Source organism: Desmodus rotundus, chromosome 2, assembly GCF_022682495.2.
Source record: "Desmodus rotundus isolate HL8 chromosome 2, HLdesRot8A.1, whole genome shotgun sequence".
NCBI classification, from domain to species: domain Eukaryota; kingdom Metazoa; phylum Chordata; class Mammalia; order Chiroptera; family Phyllostomidae; genus Desmodus; species Desmodus rotundus.
The window spans coordinates 185,282,712-185,304,183 of record NC_071388.1 but is presented as its reverse complement, the minus strand read 5'-3'; the positions used below and the strand labels follow the sequence as shown (position 1 = coordinate 185,304,183).

Sequence of the window (21,472 nt, the reverse complement as noted above, 5' to 3'; positions counted from 1 at the left end):
TAATAGTAACAAACAAACAAACAAGCTGGACATAGTCTGAATGCTCACCCGCGGGGGAGCAGTTAATAAGCTACGGTACTTAAACACGATACGGAATGCTATGCAACAGCTAAAAACGGTGGGGCAAATCTGTCCGTGCGTACTGACGTATCCGTGAGACTTTGTCAAATGAAAAGAAGCAAGCTGTCCAAAGGTAGCCAGTGCAACGATACCATTTACGCAGAACCAAACCAAACCCCAACCAAACCAAACCAAACCACAGAATTGGACATGCACATAAACGTTTGTAAAGGTATAAAACAGGGCCTGGAAATCTATACTTCCAATCATCTCATGGTTCCACTTGCTGGGGAGGGGAGTGAGGATGTAGTCATGTATAACTTGTAAAAAAAGAATGAAAAAGTAAAAAAAGAAATGAAACCAGTCACTGCCCCCCAATTTTCCCCAACCTGCATTAGGACCAATAAGCACTCCAGTCAGAAGCCTCCCAAAAAGGTGCTGCCCCCTCAACAGCCAGTGCAGCCGCCAGCAACGCCGCCGTTGGCTCGTCGAACGCCTCGCCTGTTTCTTGGTCCAATGCCCGTGGGACTTCAGTTTTTCTGAACTCTTGAGGGTCAGTGATTGAAAAGCCCAAGAATAATTACTTTACCCAGGAGATGAGAATGATTCTGGGTTACCTGCCCATCCTCTGGGCTCGGGGCAAGAATGGTTTCTGCTGGTTTTCCTGAAGCATCTAGATTCTCCTTTGTGCCATTCCATGCTAAAAGGGGTTTTGCCCTTTGGTGATTCCCCAAACCTTGAATCTCTCCGTTGCTTAGGTTTGGGGCCACAGGTCAGGAATCCCTCCACAGTTAGTACAGTTGGACCCTGGATGAGGCCCGTGGCCTGACACCTTCTGAGGGTGCAGTTTTCTGATTACATTCAACCTCCAGGCGCACTCCAGTGTGCTCGATCTGTGCCAGACTTCATGAATTCCTACACTCTTCCCAGCCTTTGATTTATTAATGTAAGGCGATGCTTTTCCCTGCCGATTGCAAGGCTATCAGCTGGTGTTCCCCTCTCCCCTCTTTTTCTCTGGCTGGATTTGTTTTGTGTTTTCTTTGGGCCGCCACTGAAGTGGATGAAAGGCAGACTACAGCTGTGAGCACCCCGGTGACGTGCGCAAGGAAGGACAGAAAACAAGCGCACGGTCAGACCTGCAGGTTGGCTCCGATGTGCAGCCTGCAACGCAGACAAACCAAAACCTGAAACTGAAGCTCTTTCCATCGCAGATTACAGAAAGGCTACAATGCGTAGGTAAAACAACTGCGGTCAGTGAAGAGGGGCGGGGACAATAAACACTCGGCTGCAGCTGATTAGGCTGGGCTTCAGTTATCTGGGCTGAGAGGGCAGTGTCTGCTTCAACAGCAAGCATACCCATTTAAACAGTCGTAAAGGGCCAGGTAGGAGCCCAAACAGGCCATGCTGCGTCTCAACATCTGGTATTTATGATCCACGGAACACAATTTCTCTAACATTTATGCTTGAGTTCAATCTGAAACACCACACTGATAATAGCGCTGTGTCTGATGCCTAAGATTAGAGTCCTAACAGACTTTGCCCTTTTGGGACAAAGATAGAACCTGTAGAATAAGCCTTGGGACTGGCACCAAGGTGGGAAGAGCGATGATGAAATTCGCAAAGGGGGCTCCCAAAACAGCAATGCTAACGAAGCATAAACAATGGCTAATTTAATTTAGTCTGGCAAATTTGGCCCCAGGCCAGCTCAGGAAAATGTTGACTGAGCCCGGGTCTTTGCCAGAAAGAAATACTTTTTGAGATGTTTTCATTTCATCCTTTACTAATGGGAGCAAATGGCTTTAAGGAAAGCCAAATGTTATTTAGATAAAATGGGTAATTATGCTTGTCATCGGAGGAGCAGACGAGGCTCTCCTCGTAGACACTCTACCCTGCTTCCCTGCAGAGGATGGAGACGTCTGCACTGCGCCATCTGTCTGTACTAACAGAGCTTCCTGGACGGTCTGAAAACCAGAAGCCTGGAGGAGGCTGAAGAGCCGTAAAAGCACGTTTTCCTGGATCTAGGTCCAGAGAGGGGGAAAAAGAAGGGCTCGGGTAGAAGCTGGGTCTTCAGGATAGGTCCCTTGTAAGACCTTTCATCATGGTTCTCAGACCCCTGAGGAAGGCAGGTGGGTGGATGGGATGCTCCATGAACAGGCAGTGGTGGGAGATCCTTCCATGACCTCTTCTTCACCACATTCGAGGAACACTGAACAGCTGGGAGGCTGTAGTTCCTAGATTTTTCTCCCCTATCCCCCTATGATAGACATAGGTTATATAACTAATCACTAACAACCCAAAGAAGAGAACCAAAGAAAAATACCTGTCAACAAGACCTGGATTTTTGAATAAGTTCCCCCAAGCCCCTCTCCTCAGTTTTTATAGAATGTTCCTTTTATAAACGGTTCTACCCTGAGAGTTCCAGGTTCACAGTAATAATATCATTGTCTTCATTACTTGCTCCAAAATGAAATCTGGAATATTTTGGAGCCTTGGACATGCTACAAGTTCCCGTTTTGTCTGCGAAAGTGCTCATAAATTGGAGATCAGCATTCCCCTGGAAGTAATAATGAGGTAGGTGAGGGCTAAGACGTGGCCACTTCTTCTCCAAAGGAAGTTTATCTGTCTCCACAGAGCCAAGTACATGATTCAGCCTCACGGGTCCCATTGCCCTGGGGGGACCCTTTGAAAGTAAAGTCCAATCTCCAGGGGTTTGCCATCAAGAGAAATTTTGTGGAAATCACATTGAACAATTTAGCACTTAGCAACTTTTGCAAAAATCCCACACCAATCATAAAAGTTGGCTCAGCTGCACAAACTGGATAAAACTCCTAACAAGCAGAAATAAAAATACAAGAAAGAAAAGCTGGCATTTCGGCCTCAAAGCGAAAACCCACCTACCTCCCACAGAAAGGCCCTGTAGCTCAGAAGACAATCTGTAAACTTTGAAAACATCAATTTGTTCAAAGCCTACATTTCAACTTTGTTCTCACAGGCAAAGGAGAAAAAGAAAAACCCAGGTGTTTGTATAAAAAATACTGTCATTTTATTACATTCCACACAATACATTTTCAAATCGTTTCCAATGTCCACAAGTTATTTTGACACACAGGCAACTGAGCAATGCAAGAGTTGTCACAGTCACAGGGCGAGGGGAGAAGAATGGGAGGTTCAAATGGGTAAGGTTTCTTGTTTTTTTTTTTTTCTTTTGTTGTTGTGGTTGTTCTTTGGTAATTTTTGATTATTCAGGTGTTTGCTTGCCTGCTAGCTTCATTTTCAAGACAGGGTCTTTTGAAAGATGGGGTATCAACCTCAGAAACATGATTCTATCTCTTATCTACTCTGGCTTTCATACCAAAAATGTGGGGTAAGGGAAAGGACAATTTTACTTTATTTTAAGCATCCTGTTTTGTTAATGGCAATGATATGATCTTCCCCCCCGCCTTTTCTTTCTGCCTTTGCCAGTGATTAGGGGTTTCTGCAATTGCCAGCACAACATCACGGAAGGGTTTTTACCCGGAGATAAGGGTTTCCCTCCTGGGTCTGTTGACAGGAGACCTCTACTAAGGCAAAAACTTTAACAGCCCGAGACAGACCTTCAGTTCATTCGTTCATTCATTTCTGTTTTGTTAGTTGCTATTACCTCTTTGTCTTCTGGGAAGCAACTCTAAACACATGCACGCATGCATTCACCTGTCCGGTCTATTTTTCTCAGAAGAGAGTGAGCCTTCTCTTCCTCTATGAAACACAGAATTTTGCTTTTGGAAGCTGCAAGTCATGATTTTATAGAAGAGCTGCCCTTTTAGCATAGTATCTGGAGAATACTATGAAAGTTGCTGGGGCCGAGAGAGAGAGAGAGAGAGAGAGAGAGAGAGAGAGAGAGAGACAGAGAGAGACAGAGAGAGAGAGAGACATCCCCTGCTGAAATGCATCATGGGATTCACAAAGATTTGAGCAGTCTCATGTTCTCAACTATGGCATAAAGGTGATGCCACATGGGGCATCAGATAAAGATACAGCAAATTTACAAAGTTGTTGTCATCTTCTTTTAAAGAAGGGAAATCCTCAAGGGTATGTGGTAACTCAGACAGTTGCTACACTGGCTGGATTTTCCAGGTGTAATTTCCTGACACATGCTTCCATGGGGTACCTGCAGGGATGCCAATCACTTCCAGGGAATGCCTGGCCCCAAATGCATGGCTGGATGTGGACAGGTGAGGTAAAAGGCCCTTAGTGACTGGCATGGAAGTCATCACGTGGAATTCTGGGCTCCTGCCACTCCTCCCTCTCCCTGCTTCTCTTTTCCATCTTCAACCGGGGTAGGACTCTTCTTGAAATGTCAAGGTGGCTCATACTCTAGCCTTTCATCTTTTCTTTTCTTGGCAGGGCTGCTGTGGTTGAGACAGAGCTGCTCTTTGAAATAGAATTGAGAGTGGGAGAGCACCATTCTTTCGGGAGGATGAGACAAACCAGATGCGAAAGTCAGTGTGTGTGCTAGAGGGATGATGTAGATGTTCTGAAAGAATGCTAAAGTCTCTCCCAAGCAGCCAAAAAAAAAAAAAAAAATCAATCATTAGTATTTTGTTCTCAGAAGGTACCTGGAGGCTTTCAGCCCAGGCAACCGCCTTTGGAGAGAATCTTAACACTTCCCCAGTGGATTCCTAGCAGGAAGGTGAGAAATAAACACCCCGAAGGTAGAGCCCCAGTACTCAGAGTCTCATTAAAATACGCATTTTCTATCAATGAAATTAACTCCATTATGGAATCTATCCTTTGCACAAGATCATTAGGCCATTTATTTCCAACATCCCTTTCCCTGTGTTGCTTAGAGAGGACAAATGGGCAGCAACAGATTTATCTTCATTATACTTTCTCCTGCCGATGCAGCAACATCTGGAAACGCTAGGCCAGCCTATGAGGGTGTATTTGCCAGATGCTATGAATGTGTTAAGGGGTAGTGTATTGGTACATTTAAAAAACAATTACTCTTTATTCTCTCGTAATATTCAAATAAGTCAGGTGGACAGCCTTACATTGTAGCGGCTATAGGTTCAGGCACACATCAACACCGTGAAAAGAAAGCAAATGATCCCTCTCCCCCCATATTTTACAAATGCTATTACAATGACTGATATAATACCAAAGAATACGGTTTGTAATATTCTTACGCAACTCTGTCCAAAATTGGGACAATGATTCCCCTCGGGTGAGGAGACAAAAAGACATTTCAGTCCTTCCTCCTCCTCCCTTCTCTTCCCTACCTCCTCTTGCTCTCAACTTAAGCTACTGCTTTTCCTACATCAGCCTCAGTTCCCTCTTTCTCTATGACTTATTCCAAGATTGGACTTAACTGATAAAAGCTAAACATTCATTATGAGCTTCTCTTTTATAAGGCAACATGAGACAGATTTGCTTCAGGGCTGGAAGTAGGGGTGGTTCCACTCACACCCAATGGCCGTTATCTTGTTACTTCCAAGATGCCAGGAGATGTGATGGGGTCACGCCCGAGTGTGTCTGAGTGCATCGCGGGAACCTTCTTCTTGGGTCGGGTGGGTGGGGGGTGGGGATAGGGATGGGAGGGGCCACGTTTCAGTCCATGTGGCCTCTAGTTTTTTTTAGGTACCTGGAAATGACAATGGTAGCCAACAGAAAGCCAGCCAGAGCTAGCTAAGGCAACAAAAAGCTTCAATCTCTTCTCCAAGTAAACAAAACTAGTATCGTATATTACTTTCTTGTAAAATGTACCCCCGGAGAAGTAACACAAAAGTTAAAGGGGGCCCTCTCGGAACACACCCACACATTTCCCCCGACAATGAACCAGTCTCTCACACCCACCCACACACACACAGCGCTACTCACACACGCAAAATGTATATTATGTACAAACACACAGATCCAGGTTTCCCCTTGAGTCTCCTGGCAGACTGCCCACCGAGAGGAGTTATGGGGTAAGGCAAGGGGAAGGATCAGGGAAGCAGTCTCTGGAAGAAAACCAGCTGAGCCTTGAGCTGTGAAGTGCTTAGGGGTGTATCTCTTCTCACATTTGAAGATGCAACATTAGACTTGGGGTCGGCTGGTTGGTTTGATATCAACAAAAGGAAAAAGAGAAAGAACTCAAGAAAAATGGTCAGGATGGATAAGAGTGCACAGGGTTTGGGCCCCGAGAGAAAGAGATGTCTGAGAGTTCACACAGAGACTAGGCGAGGAGAAAAAAGTGCAAAATCGAGGCAACGTGTTTGCAGTCTTTCTTGTTTGTTTTGGGCGCTGTCCTTGCTTCGGGCCTCAGCAGTGCGAGCTGCGGTCTTGCTCTAGCTTAATGGTTAGGGTGGGCTCCACCGCCAGAGGGGCCCCGTTGGTGTAGTGGGAGGTTTTGTAGGTGATGGAGTGATCGGTCTTCTTGGCCGCATAGCGGAACCGGTGGTAGTGGAGCACCAGGGCCAGCGCGACGGAGACCAGCACCAGCACGGCGCCCCCGGCGGCCATTACGTAATACCAGTAGACTGGGATGGGCTGCACGGGCACCGTGTCCACTGTGGGCTCGGTCCCTGGTAGGAGGGTGCCCCCTGGTGGAGAGACACAGAAGAGTGTTGCTAGGCTGAGAGCATGCAGACTAATCAAAAAAATAATTAAAAATAAAAAAAAGAAAACACACACATGCTTTGGAGTGGCTAGGGAAGGGGAATAAGATGGCACTATTTAGTTCGTGGCAAGCACTTCTACTACGACTTCGAGGTAGGTACTATCAGACCCATTTTACAGATGAGGAAATAGAGGCTCAGAGACGATAAACCAACACTGGTTATGGTGCAAGTGAGCAGTAAAGTATGGGATTCACCCAAGACGTGTATGATTAGAAAGCTCTATTTTTCTTTGTTACACCACAATTACTCTATAATACATAGAAGTGGTATAATTCACATACACTCTCTCTCTCTCACACACACACACACACACACAGAAGAAAATGATGTTGAAATGACTTCTGGGATTCTGTAAGGCTGATTCCCCAAATGTGTAGAAATCCAGTATTTGGTTTGGCTGGCCAGCATTTTCAAACAGTGTATTAATTAGGCTGGCTAGGCTTGAAGGTAAATTCCACATTGGATTGCCAGCGCTTCCATCCCCACTGAAATCAGCCTGGTCTTGTCTAAACAGGTCAATTACCACAGTCAAGCAATGACTAACGATTCCTTTTTTTAATTGGATAGAGGACTTTAAAATCTGATTGGAAGGATGTTACAGCAACAAAAAAATGTGGGCACAAAATGATGGTGGGTGTGTGAGAGCGAGAGTGAGTAAGAGCAAAAGGAGGGAGATCATTCTTAATCACGGAAAAGGCAGAGGAGGGAAGAGAAGCTAGCAGAGGATTTAGAAGGCAACCGCATTCGCTGGCTGGCCTCTGGTTGCCATGGAGATGATGTAGTAGATTTAAGCCCAGGGTAACTCTGGGGAAAGACTGGCTGGAGTCCCACTTGATGCAAAACAGTACTACAACTTGATTCTCCCAAAGATTTACATCAGATGAGAATCTGGCCGAGAATGGGACTAGGAGCTTTTGAGCTTGCCAAAACCAAACGTGATCTTTACTTCTGAAAAATGATGTATGCTTAACCTGTGAAAAATTCCTCCCTAGCTGCTCACACCAATGGCCGGTGGCCAAAAGGATGTATCTTCTCCATCCACAGGCTACCCCAGTGGGGAGCCATGGCCATGCTGCCGCCTTCTTCATACATCGCTGGTCCTACTCTGTGGGTGTATCTCTGCTCCCCACAGAGCTTATTTATTTTTTCAGGCCTCCCCCATGGGACCCAGATCTCCTCAAGCAGAGGAATGCACTCTCATCTTGGTTTCTACCCCCGGGTATGCACAGAGAAGGCGCTCAGTAGATGCTTGTGATTAAATGACCAAACCGAGGCAACGACTTCCACTTGAGCCAGTGTGTTCCCGCTCCTGCAGCCCAAACACCAGAATCCCTCTCTTTGGTTGGGGGGATGTCTTCTCAGAAGTGGTAGGAAGATGAGAGCATTTTTCTTGAAAATCTTTCAGAACCTATCTACCTTCTCAGATCTTCATCACTGGTTCCTCTAGTTTCAGGGATCCTGTCAGCTAAGGTACAGGGTTCGTGGACCCCTTCCCGGCCATCCGAAGCGCCACAGTACTGGAGGAGCTTTGACAAGATGTGTCACACAGCGAATGCCCTGGCAACCCCATCCACAGCCCCCGGGGTGGAAGGGACCCCAGAATCCCAGGATGCCCTCCCTGCCCATGTCTGTTTTTCTTGATTCCCAAACTATTTCCGGAATCAGGAAAGTGCTCCCCCCACCCCGACCGTATTGAAAATTATGCACAGAAAAAGAGGAAAGGAAAGTGAAGTGCTAAAAGCAGCTCCTTGAAATGGCCAGCTTTCGAATCCCAGGGACTAGTGTCAACTCATTATTCAGGTCACCAAGAGTATCTGCTGCCTGGCAACCGTCCTGCTGTTGGATTTTTGAGTGGGCTCAGAAGAATGCATAAGAAACAACAAGTGTGCAGGAACAGCCCAGAGTTCCTCCGTGCCAACCCCCCTCCCCAAAGGGCGACCTTGGCCTCGCCTCTGACTTCGATTGGGCTGCACCGTGAGGGCCGTCCTCTAATGAGGCTGCAGCTCACCCGTGAGAGGAAAGGAAGGCGATAAATCCACAGGGATGAACTCCCCACCCGAAGCACCTGACCAGACCACAAAGGCAAGAGTGCAAATTTTTGTCAAGGGGAAAATGGTCACAACTGCCCAAATTCCTTCCATCACCACCTAGTTTCAGTTCAAAGGGTTGCTTTCTTTCAGCTCAAATGCTGGTTTTCAACATTAAATACACCACCCAGGGCTCTGAGGGCTGGGGCCAAGGAAGGATGTGGCCTTAATGCTATTCCTGTAGCATTTCTTGTCATGGAGACAAAGTTGGGGCACAGTGGGGAGCACCTAGGGGACCCACTGGAGGAAGGTAATATTACAATATGTGGATTACCCATTCAAAACCAGAGATGGACCCTGGGCCTCAGAGTTCTGCTCTCTTCGGAAGACTAACCCACTTTGGGTAGAAGACCCTCTTCCTCTTTGGGAGCAATGTTCCCTCTCCGCAAATCATCAACATGCAGTAAATGACATTAGATTGGCCCCTTAAATGATTCCCTTAAACACTGGTTTGGAGAAATGAGAAAACAAACTACATGAGTTTGTGCTCTTAATGTTAAGGGAGTTAGAAAAAAGAGGATGTGCCTAATAATCCCTCCCGCATCTCCCACAGGCAGTTTTTGGGTGACCTGCAGTTGGGGGTGAGAGAGTCTCAGAACACTGGTGGGCTAAAGAGACTCAACCCCCACAGGCAGCTGGGTCGCTGGTTGGGATTCTGGCTCTGCGGCAGCCTTCAAGGGCTCTGTGCTAATGTCAGAAAAGGAAGGTAATGGATCAATAGCAGTGCAATCCCTTTCTAAAGCACCTTCCTACAGCAGCAACCCAATGAGTATCAGGTGGTTGGATGGATGGATGGATGGATGAATACATGAAAGTACTTTGGACAAACATTCAGGTTCCCTGGAAAATGTTAATGACCCACCTTCACCTAACAGTTATTCTTGGAAAGTGCTAGAGATTCTGCTAGCTCATACCGTGCCTCTACGTAAAATTGCATAGAAGGTGCTCCCTTCAGGCAGATTCCACCTGTGCCAGGTGCCTGGGCTGGGGGGTAGCTGTATTTTTGCACCGCTTGTACACTCAGCCTCATGGGGTGGCTGGGCTGTTGCTTTACATTAAACGAGCCAGGGCGTGGTCCCCGACATGGGAGAAAGAGCACAGGTGAGACTTCAACCTGGCCTAGAGCTAGTCAGGTGCTGACCGACTTGATTGTCCCCTTTGATCGCTCCAACTTCTACTGCTTATTCACATACTTTCTTTATTCCCAATTGCTAAATCAACTCCTGAACTATTTTTTTATTAATTACCCCCGTCCCTCGCCCCCATTCTCCACAGAGTTTTCTCCTTGTGCGATAATGAGAAACATATTTAAAGAGTCAGTAACTGCGAGTGTATTTGCAAGGCTAAACAGGCCTTCATTTGTAAAGGTTCTGAGCCCTCTGGAGAGGGGGAAAGTGAACGCACAGAATTTGAATTTGGAGAAACAATAAATCTGGAGAAACCATGCATGGGAGGAAGGTGAGGAGAGAAATTACATAGTGGGTCGTGCTCCTTCCACTCGTGCTGTGCGAACAGGGTTCCTGGATTAACATGTAATTGGGAAATGTGGCCAGGAAAGCAGCAGCCATACGTGGGCATTCCCTGTGCAGTGGGCAACGGGCTACAGGCTTCAGGTGGATTATCCTCTTTACTTTTCATGATTCCCAGATGGGAGAATTGAGAACTCAGGCGGGAAAGTGAGTTTCTCCTGGTTTTACCTGGAGGAAGGTTGAGGAGGAGGGCAGAGCGACATGCAGTGAGACCCTAGAGACGGCCCAGAGCCCTCAGAAGATGCTCACACCAGCGGAGAAGGGGCAGGAGCAGGACCAGAAGCACATTCTGTGCTCAAACCCAGGGCTCAGATAGCAGCGGCCTGCAGGTCCATCTGGCCCGCCCCGCACACTGCACATTTCATTAGCACACAGCCTCCCTCATCTGCTCACTTATTGCTCACGGCTGCCTTTGCACTCAGGGGCAGCACTGCATCCTTGCCACAGGGCATCATAAAGCCCAACACAGTAACTCTCTGTCCTTCCACAAAGTGTGCAGACCCCGGCTCTCAAACAGGACGCGGCCCACTCCCTTCCTGCCACCTCCCACCATCGGAACCTGTCCGAGCACCATCTCGGTCAGGTCAGGATCTCACTGAATCACCCAGAAGAGAAGTCATCTTTCGCAGCCAAGTTTACCACCCGGCCTCCGGACTGGGGGAGTCGCCCAGGTTCCCTACAGTAATGTTTTGAAAGACAACAGTGGTGAGTCATCTCTTTCAGAAGGCAGAAAAAAGGGTTCAGTGCAAGTAAGAACTGCTTTAGGCCTGGCCTGTCTGTGGAGTCCTTTTTGTGTAGGTTGAACATAAAGTGTTGGTGAAGGGGCATTTCAGATAAAAGCTTTATTGAATTTGGGAGATTAAACAAACTAAAAAAAAAAAGGTTGGCTTCTCTAGAACAGTTTACAGAAGATAGTAGAAGAATGTGGTCTGTTTGGCAAAAGAATGCGAAAGTGCGAAATATCCCTGAGAAATGATTCTCGTTTGCCTTGTCAGCAGTGTCGGGAGGTAAGGTTTGCGCTAAGCTCGGGGAGGCCATGCTGGCCCCGCCCCCAGGCTATCTAAAATGCCTCTATTATTTTTTTAAACACAGAACATGGACTTATGTAGAAAGGACTTTCTATCTTGGTGTTCTAATTTTGCTAAAAGACTTTAAATCTGGAGGATTCCATGCTCAATGGGAAAATGTAGACAAAAAACAAAACAAAGCTGCAAAATTTGTATGAAGATGGAAAGTGCTAAAAATCTATTTCTCTTTCTGTCCCCCTTTTTAAAAAAAATGTGAATTGTGCCCTATACTACAGTTGTTTCAGTAACAGTTTTAATTGTTGCTTCAAAAAAATAAATAAAAACAATGCCTCTAAATTCAGATCTGTGGTTGGCTGGCTCTAGTCTCGGATTCCCCTCCCCTCATCGGCAGCTCGGACATTCCTGTCTTTAGACTAAGGCTTGTCCTTTCTGTGCCTGGAGAGAGGAAAAGTCCGTCAGAAAAACATTCTTCTCCCCTTAAAGAAACTGACACCAGCAGCTGTTTAGATGAACGGTGAACCTGCAGTGGGGGACGTGCCGGCCTCTGTGACAGGAGCGGCGCCGTGCCCACGCGGCCCTTAGGCAGGCAACGGCAGACAGGCAGTTACCCAGTTTACACACATCTGATCTCCAGGCTTCCTTGCTCAGCAACACCTAGGCTTCATCTGGCAGCTGGAGTGGGGCGCAAGGAGAGGGAGTCACCCAGCACAGCTGCCTATCTGGAGCCCTGGCAGGGTTTAGGAGTACTTCTCTGCCTTTCATCAGAGGATTATGTGCACAAACACCATTTAACCCTCACTGCATCTCAGAAGTGCTTCTAGTGGAGAGAGCTGTGGGGGAAAGAAGCCAAGGAGAGCGGGACTTGGAGGCCAGGCCCTGGTATAGGGGCCATGACACAGGTGGGCAAAGCCTCTGGGAGGCAGCCGCCAGGGAAGGAGGGTGGGGATGGGGAGGGAGAGACAGGCCAGCTGGCACCAAGGAAACAGAACGTGAGACCTGATGCACAGAGTCCAGCCCCTGCTGGCTCTGTTACTGCCCCCACATGGTTCTCTCTGACCACTACTCCCCCTCTATGCCCACAAGAAAGGCCTTTGATGGTCACTTGCTCCTGGCTTTACCTGGATGAAAACTGTGGAGGACTATGGAAAGTGAAAACCAAGAGATGGGCCCTATGACCCTCAAACCTGGTCTGAGACATAAAACCCACATTCACAGTCATGAACAGGACACACTGATGTTCCTTTTAGCATCCATCATTCTTGGCCCTAACACCAACCTTCCACAGGGCACCCAGTCTGGGACTGCCTTGGGTCTCTATCGGGTAGGGTACCAGACCCGGTCTCTCTGCTCCTGCTTTGTCCAAAGCCCATAGCCTCTAACAGGAACCAGGTTCTCCTCTCCACTGTGAGCTGCTAAAGCAACCACCTGGTCAACAACTACAGAACTCTGATTATGGGCTTTCTATATTTTCACTGGCTTCTTTGTTATTCTTTTTTCTTCTATTGAAACAAGAAAAGTATTGGTTAAGAGGAAATAATCCATCACCTTAATTACACCACTTTTTGGTTTTTTTTTTCCCCTTTACACCCAGTTTTTTTCATTTGTTACAGCTCAAATTCTAGAAAAGATACATGGCGTACTATGTTTGTATCTAGTGCTTAAAAAAGAGAGAGAAAAGAAAAAAAAAATGTGCACCTGGGCTACATTGTCTAAATGTGACTCATAACAACAAGAAAAAAAGTCTTTTTAAAAATCACATGACAACTCAGTGTATTCATTCTCTCTTCTCCTCGTCCCTTTTCTATGTGGTCCTTTTTCTCCATGGCTTATTTCTCTTCATTACTGACTCACACCCTGCTATACAATCAAAGTATACACACTAAGCAGAAAACACAAGGTGATTTGAACAAAAAGAACGTTTCATGGCAAGAAACAAAGAAGAGGCAGAAAATGAAAGAGACTTCAAAATATAAAAGATCAAGAATATCTAATGAGCCCAGGTCCAGAGGCCACTTTTACGGCATTTCCTTCAAGATTTACCTAGTACCCACCGGTCTCTCCTAAAGAATGAGCCTGCTCCGGTCTCACGGTTAATTTTTAACAGGAAAGAAGAGCAACTCAAATTCAAAAAGACATACTAACAATGTAAAGGCCTGTTGTTAGTAGTGTTTTACCATCCACTCCCCGTAGCCTGCTGCCCAAACCTGACTTCTCTTTCTGAGTGCAGAAGCTGATTTTACCCCGGGGCACCCATGCCCCCGCAAAGAGACGCCTGCCTCTGCCCTGACCGGGAGGGGCATGGCATGCCATGTCTGGGTTAGACAGGGCAAGTGGTCCTCTTTCCTCTCCCAAATGGAAAGCTTTGCTTGAATCAAAACAGAGTTGCATACTGAGGTCCAGTGGGCCTCCGTCCACATGGAGACACTCCGGCCTGGGTTCAGCTGGCTACCAGTTTGGAGCTCGGTGTCAAACCTGTCAATGGGACTGAAATCATCCATTCTCAGTTCTGGTCCTCCTCTCGACTCTGTGCTCCTCGGCCAAGTCTCTGCCCCCCAAGACTCAGTTTCCTCCTTCCCAAGATGTTCTTTACCCCCCAAGACAACAGCCGTGGGCCGGTCCATCCACCCGTGCTCTGCCTTTGCCTAACCCTAACCCTGCCAGCCAGGAGCACTGGAAAGTCTTACCTTCAAATCACTAAGCTCTGTGTTTATTTTGGCTAAATGAGCGCAGTGGCTCTGATGATGTTTTATTTATATATTTTTCACAAGGGAACATGACAGGACTGCGAAGCCCCTTGGCAAACACAGCCTCAAGGAGAGCGCATGTGCCCTGGTTTGTTTATTCTCTTACGGAAGCAAAGCACTCAGCCATCGGACCTGTCAGTCACAGACCCAGGCAGGCGGGCGCACACAGAGCGGTGTCTGCGGCAGTGGCTGGAAGTCTTTCACCAGCCTTCCTGGCAGCGCTGAGCCTCAACAACCAATTAGAGTCCGGTGAAACAACATAAGCAGGTTTCACTTCACCGACATCAACATTACCTTGGGTCCTGAAGGTTAGAACTTGAATTCTACCATAATCCAAGTCGTTCAGTTTTGACCTCAGCTTTCCTCCCCATGCTTAGATTCACATTAACATAAATCTCACATCCAAAACGCACCAACACGGGCACATGAATACTCTCAACACTTCAAAATGTGCAGCGGGGAGTGGGGAGGGAGATTCACGAAGGTGAGAAAGAAAGAAAAGATAATCTGTGTGGGTCTGTCATTCTCTGTTCGGCCACCCTCTTCCTCATCTATTGTCCTCATCTATTGTCACAAGGCTGTGGGTGATGAGTGGCAAATTAGGTGACATGATTTGGAGTCAGAGAGCGCATCTAGGTGACAAACCAGGAATTCATCTCTTTCTAGCCAGGAGCTGGACAGATTAATGAGAGTGAAGATAATGAGTCTAGACTTCAGATATAAAACTGACTTCCCTTATCTCTGAAATGCTGTCACCTGCGGGGTTAAGGCCAGCGGGGACAAACAGGGTCCATCAACCTTGCAGTTGTTTGCATAAATTAGGTTAGGCGGAACCGTCCTCAGGTGAGGGTAGTGTCTCTGAGTGTGCTGTTACACCCAGGCCAACTGTCCTGAAGTGTTCAGAGTGGCTTCTAAACGCTTAGCGTTCGAACCTGAGTGGAGACTTCAGCAGGTCAACTAACTGGATTGCAAAGAGGGCTGAATGTGAACCCCACTGCATTGTAAAAGCACCAGCATAACCACCCCCAGCCTGGAGGCCTTTCTCTTCATCCTCCTCCCCCCTAAGGCAAGCATCTCAAATTCTTCTCTCTTTGATCTGCTCTTTATTTACTTTATTAGGGAGAGAAATGTCATTTTCTGTGTTTCAGTCCTCTTTTCAAAGGGCTCTAACTCCAGTCATGAGATGTGCCTCCTAATTCTCTTTATTAGACACCAGCTCCTGAGTTCTACAACTTTTCCTCTTTTAGATTATCCCTCTGTGTCTTTTCCCTAATTTTCCTCCCTCACAGCACTGCCTGCCCCTGAATCTCGCTGAGGGTTAATTGAGACTGCTGCCTTGGTACCCTGGAACTGGGACTGGAAAGAAACCATCTTCAGGCTCAAATAAATCATTGCCACCTCATTTCACTTTTAATTTGCTACTGATTTTTTTTTTTTTGGTTCAGTTTCCCCACAGCCTCTCCTTTCTCACCACTCATGGATTTTCAGCCTCATTGCTCCCCGTTGGACAATGCAAGGCTGAAAGGTTTATCTGTAACCTATTTGTCTCTATTATAGGTTCCTAAACTTTAATTAAACAGGAGACAGTGAGGATCTCAATCCTCCTTTCCCTGCTTCTACAGGTGTTGCTGGTGCCATCTAGCGGCGGGAAGGTGTGGCGTCTATTTTTCTCTTGCGACACGTGTTAAATTTGGAGGTGTATTCCCTCCGTCAAATTCACATCACATGAGGGGAAGGAAAAGGCATGCAGAAAAAAATTTTTTTTTACCTTTAAAATCCTCACCTGCAAAAGCTGAGATGGGTTCTGGAAAAACAAAACAAAGAAAACATTTTGAGTTAGATCAGGGGAAGAAAGAATCGGGTGAACATAGGGCATGAGGAAGATGACTTCCGTTAACTTTTTTTCAATACTACTCCTCAGAACGGGTCCCATCGCCTGCACACGTTCTAGACTGTGTCTAACACATGATCGTCATGGGGGCCGGTGGGTGGAGAGAGATTCTCAAAGTTGCTTTGGAACAAAAAGCCCTTTATAGGGTAATGGGTCCCAGAAGCATTGTAATCAGTCACTTACCACTGATTACTTTCTCAGAGTCTGGATTACTTTTAGATGCCCGGGGCCTGAGAGCTGCCTGAAGGGACTGGGGTGGTCCCAGGTGCTTCTGACATCATCAGGCACACACACACACCCGGGACCCATGTGCCAAGAAAAGCACTTGGTGAGTTATTACCGTCACCGTGCCGACGGAAAGCAGGTTCCGTGCCTTCTCAGGATCCCCTCTTGCTTTCAGGAAGGTCTATGGCTCTGCTAGAAGATGACCAGGGTGCTCTAGGGGTGAGCTGGCTGCTCTGCACTCTGTCCGAGGGGACAGTCCTGATGTCCTTCCTGTACTGGTCACTGTGTGTGCAATGGTCAGTCTTACAGTAATTCGGGGACCTTGGGCATTGGAGGTGTGAGCTTCAAAGCAAAATCTACAACGTGACTTCACGTGCTGAAATCTGCCCTGCAGTTCATTCATGCGAAAGAACTACTTGGGTAATTATGTTATCACTCTGATATAACATATCTACTATTTTTGCTCACCAGTAGAGGCTTCCATTAAAGCCATCAAACCTTTCCAGCATGTAATTCTGACTGGCAGTTGTTCTTGTCCTCAAGCATTTTCTTTGCTAAAAGCTGGAGTCTGATGATGGGGTCCTGGCACCCCAAATCTCCATACACTTAGCGCATGTCAGTTTCTGGATGGGAACGGGACTGTCAGACTTCCCCTTACCTGACACCCCTACCTTCCGGAATGCAGCCGAAGACACAGGGACACTCACACCTCACCTCCTGCATAGGTGGGTCGCTGCCTCCCCCACTGGGGGGACAACTGTGTCTGAAAAGGGTGTGCTGCCTTCCCTCATATGCCCCAGCCCTCAGGGTCTCGTTTGGAGGGGCCGCTGAGAGACCAGTATCCAACGTACCCATGCAGTTCTCCAGCGGGACATCCGTGCTTATCCGAATGTCATCGATGGCAATTTCTCCTGGATGTCCTTTTCTGATAACTCCCTCGAACACAATCTAGAAGCCAGAAGAACACGAGCCATGGTTAACTGAGCTTCCTGGCCCAAACAGTGCAAGGATTCCCAATTTTCTGTGAACTGCAGCTTAAAGTGTGTGTGTGAGAGAGACCCCTCCTGGCACACATCTGCCGACCACATGGCGAGGTGCTTGAAAATCTTAATTTAAAAAGAGTTGGTCCATCAAATGTGTATTTGAAAGGATTAAAAAATATATATTACAAGGTGATGGGTATTGTCCAGTAACTCGAATGTATTGATTAAAAAAGACTCCATTTGGAGTGTGTTTAAAGAAGGGTTAAAATTTCCCTAGCCAGTTTTGAGCTTCCTTTCTCATAAATCGTTCATATGCCCACCCCAAGTACTTGGAAACTCAAGAGACACGAGCAGGTGGGGGTAAGGTGAGAAATAGGGTACACAGGTTCGGATTGCCTGGGGTGGAACATTGTTTTATGTCTCCATCATTACAACTAGAAAGGAAAGGATTTGTTCCTTCACCAATAGTTTACTGAGCACCTACTATGTGCCAGGCACGAGGATGGTTACAAAACCTCATAGACAAGGCCCTTTGAGAATCTCACCATCTAGTGGGTAAGACCAAAATGCAAACAGATGCTTACAATATGTTGCATTAAGATTTAAAGCAGGAATGCAGGTGGGGGTGGGGAGAAACTCGGGACACCTCACCACCTCGAAAGTGACTGCACACTGCACACAGAAGCCCCTCTGCTCTCTGGTCTTCAACCATTCCCCATTCCCACGCTCGCCAGATTCTCTCCACAAACTAGCACTCGTCCTCTGGCAAGCTGAGCGAGCAGTTGGCTGCCTCACCAGCCATCTGTTGCTGCTTCTCGTCTGGGGAGGAGCAGGTTAATGCTTTCGCTGGTTCTCAGTCACCTCTTCCACAGTGCCTACTATACCCAAGTTTCAGGCACAGCTGCGCAAACCCATCTGTGCCTCAGTCTCTCGCTCTGTGGGGCAGAGATAATACAACTAAACTCCTGCAGCCATTGGGGGAGAAACCGCTCATTTAGAGATGAGCCTCTCTGGTCTACTGGCCATTAAGCACAAACAACCACCCTCCCCTTCCTGTGTTCACACGCGGGCTGGGACAGGTCTGGGAGGTTGTTCCCTTGGCTCCCTGGGAGTCTGAGCCGCTCCACGGGCCTCTTCCCCGTGTCTGGGGGGTGTGTTTGTGTTTATTTCCCGGGCTTCTATGTCCCTTTGTCAGCCTACCTGATAGCAATCTAAAATAAAATGGAGAGAAGAAACATTTGCTGGAGAAGATTTCAGCAATATAAAAGGCAATAGGAGGAACAAAGAACCAAGTCTGGGTGTAGAGATAGTCACATTCTGAATAACAAATAAGAGTGTCATTTAGTTGCCATGGCAACATGAGAAACACAATGAAAACAGCAGTGCTTAACCACGTTCCCTAATGATGAATGGGCATGGCCCTTTGAAATATTGAAATACAGATCCCCAGGACTCCCACGGATCTCCGCACCCGCCTCCCGCCACCACCCCACCTGATACTCCATGTCGTAGCTGGGCAAGATGATCCGCCCGTGTTTCCACTCGCCGCCCTGGTCCTCGCGGATGACCCAGAGGAGCTTGCTCTCCTGGCTCGCTTCCCGCAGCACCTGCAGCGCCACCCCGCGGCCGCCTGTGGCTTGGTACTGGAACTCCATGCACACGGGGCTCCGCGGCAGGTGGACCGGTGGGCTGATGAGCCGGGCGTACTGGCCCTCTCTTCGGCCATCGCTCTGCAGCCGCAAGAAATTCCTGTCATCTGGGGAAAGTAAACCAAACAGAGGTTTTCCTGGTAAACGCCAGGGAAAGATACCAGTGTGCAGCTGTTGCCCCTCTAAGGGATAAGCAGGGAGCAGAGTTCGGGTGTCTTGTTTTTTCCTGTCCTTGTTCTCCAGGCCCCCCATCCCTTTCTTAAGGCTCCTTCAGAGCCTTCATTCAAATGCTGTGTCCTCTTGAAGTCCTTTGAGTCTTTCCATCAGGGCTGTCCCTCAGGCCTGTTCCTCGACACCACTTTCTTTGAGCCTCTTTTACGTACGGCAGCTGCAGTTGGCCTTATGTCTGGTTGCGTCTGCGCTGGTCTTCTCCCCCTAGATTCCAAGAAGCCAGGCCTGCATCTTATTCATCACTGGCATACCAAAGGGGCTACTGCAGTCTAATGAACTACATTATAAGGGGGTGAGGGGCTGCTAGAGTAGAGGATGATTCTGGACAGGTGGTTTATGCTTCAAGCCTTTATCATCTTGGCTGTGCACTGTCCAAATGGAAGGCATTTAAAACCTTCTGTCTCCACCAGTGTTCCTAGATGGTGCCGGGGCGACTGTAAATCAGGAGCCTAGTGTCAACTTTGAGAGGACGGTGGGGGGGGTGATGGCTGATAAGGGGTGATTCACGGTCTCCATGCCCTTCCTTGCTCAGCCTGGGGAGGCCTGCCCTTGGCCTTTCTCAGACAGCCGGGCAAACACACCTCCAGCTAACACAGGCGCTGTCACGGTCGCTAACGAAGGCGATGTGGTTAGCAGAGATAGACACTTGTTGGACAATTGAGGTTTCACCCATCCAAATGTTTAGAGAGCGGGCCTTTTAACGGACTAGTTTTCAGCTACATCAGATACTGTGAAAGACCGAGTTCCTCTTCCTGTTTGCAGACCTCAGGCCTCACAGACACAGGTAGGGAGGACCTGCACCTGCAAATCTAACTCGTTCAGGGGTGTTCCCGCCACTTGTACGGAGAACAGGGTGACATCCGAGGAGAACATCTCACTGCCTCCTCGTTGGCCCTGAAGCCTCTGACGCTGACCACTTCCGTAAAATGGCAGAGACGCTTCACACCTCACACCCAGCACAGCACACACCTCAGGATCTTGCTAATCGGTGACATGTGCACAGAGCTTTCGGACTCAGCCTGGTCTGTGAACACCCTGGGCTTGTCGGGGGAGGGGAGGCAAGGACTTCGGAACTCTGAAACAGCTGGTTTGCTGCGGTTACTCCTGCTGACATCATCTTCCTAGTGAGAGCTGAGCCTGCCACAGGCCTCCCATCCTTAGCCCAGAAACAGCTCCTCCCTCCCCTCCTCCCAGCCACTGACCTTCTCTCCCCTGCCTTCCCTAAGTCCCTTCTGGTTAGATTCTCTGGGATTATTGCTCTAGAAGCTGTCCTGCCCTGAAGTCAAATTAGAGGAGTTTAGGATGCATAGTTGGAATTCCAGTTTGTGTCTCCTTCACCATTCAAAGCCGTGTCTGTCTAATACTCCACAACATAAGGTCTCTTCAAGGCCAAGGTCAGTACAGATAACGGGGCAGCTGCCTACAGCTGAGAATTTTAATGATGGTGATCTACTGAGAGAGGAGATACTGGAGCCACAACCAGGCATCAGCGAGCTTCTGAACCTGTGCTTCCCCTATCAGATCTCATTACTACTGCTATTAATGATAATAATTATAAGTTCCATTTGCATAATGCCTTACAGGTTACAAAGCATGTTTGTATGCATTATTTCATTTAATCCTTGCTCTTTGCCTGTGAGCTCAGTTTTATTAATCTTACTTTGTACAGGATGAAAAAACTGAGGCTCAGAAAGGTTCAAGTGCTTTCTCCAAGGTAGAGAGACTAGCAGGTAAGCAGTAGAGCTGGACTTGACATTAGGTGTGTCCACCTTTGGACAGTAGGCTCCTCACTCCAGCCGTGCCCCACGCACCCTGCCCCAAGTCTGGGCCATCAGTCACACTCTATTGAAGGTCAACCGGCTTCCCGCGAGGCCCTGCTCCTTTTTCTCCTCTTACCTGTAATTCCTGCCTCCCTGACCGCCTATCCCACCTCGTTTGCTAGTTTTTCTCCTAACCCTTCTGCCACATTTCAGCATTAATTCTTCCCTTCTCTCAACAACTCGGGCATTTACTGATGTTACCTTGTTTTTTAAAAGGTTGGAGGTCATTTTTTCTTACGTTTCAGCAGGTAAACTCCCACTGCCTCACACCATAATTTAACTGTGTTAGGTGTGTTTTTCTTATCACCCCAGTTACATAAAAATGTCCTGGTATCACACCTATAAGGCTTACTACAGCTTCTTCTCACAACCCTTAAATAGTGACACATATAAGTCACTACTCAAGGAAATTTTGTTTCCACGATTCACTGAACAACAAATACAAGGATAAGGAATGATATGAGGCTACATATTGGAAACAAGAACAGAGGGAGAATCAGCTAGCCTCTGGCAATCCCTCAGACTCACAATTCCCTCCCTTTTGCCTGAGCCAACAAACAGCTCTTTTCAAAGGTGAGGTGAACTAA

At 47.6% G+C, this 21,472-nt stretch overlaps 1 protein-coding gene across 4 annotated transcripts in view; it reads right to left on the bottom strand.

Annotated features, from left to right (window-relative positions):
- Window positions 1-21,472, bottom strand: part of NRP2 (neuropilin 2) — a 120,596-nt gene that overhangs the window by 14,104 nt on the left and 85,020 nt on the right. The window contains exons 13-16 of one of the 4 annotated variants that reach the window (XM_024563801.3): window positions 18,679-18,941; window positions 17,054-17,150; window positions 15,855-15,890; window positions 3,081-6,620 (exon numbers count right to left, since the gene is read on the bottom strand). In XM_024563801.3, the coding sequence (XP_024419569.2) occupies window positions 6,340-6,620; window positions 15,855-15,890; window positions 17,054-17,150; window positions 18,679-18,941 (677 nt within the window). In that variant the 3' untranslated portion in view covers window positions 3,081-6,339. Of the gene's footprint in view, window positions 1-3,080; window positions 6,621-15,854; window positions 15,891-17,053; window positions 17,151-18,678; window positions 18,942-21,472 lie in introns of those variants that run through there. The other 3 variants (XM_024563802.3, XM_024563796.3, XM_024563797.3) reach the window with 3 other exon arrangements.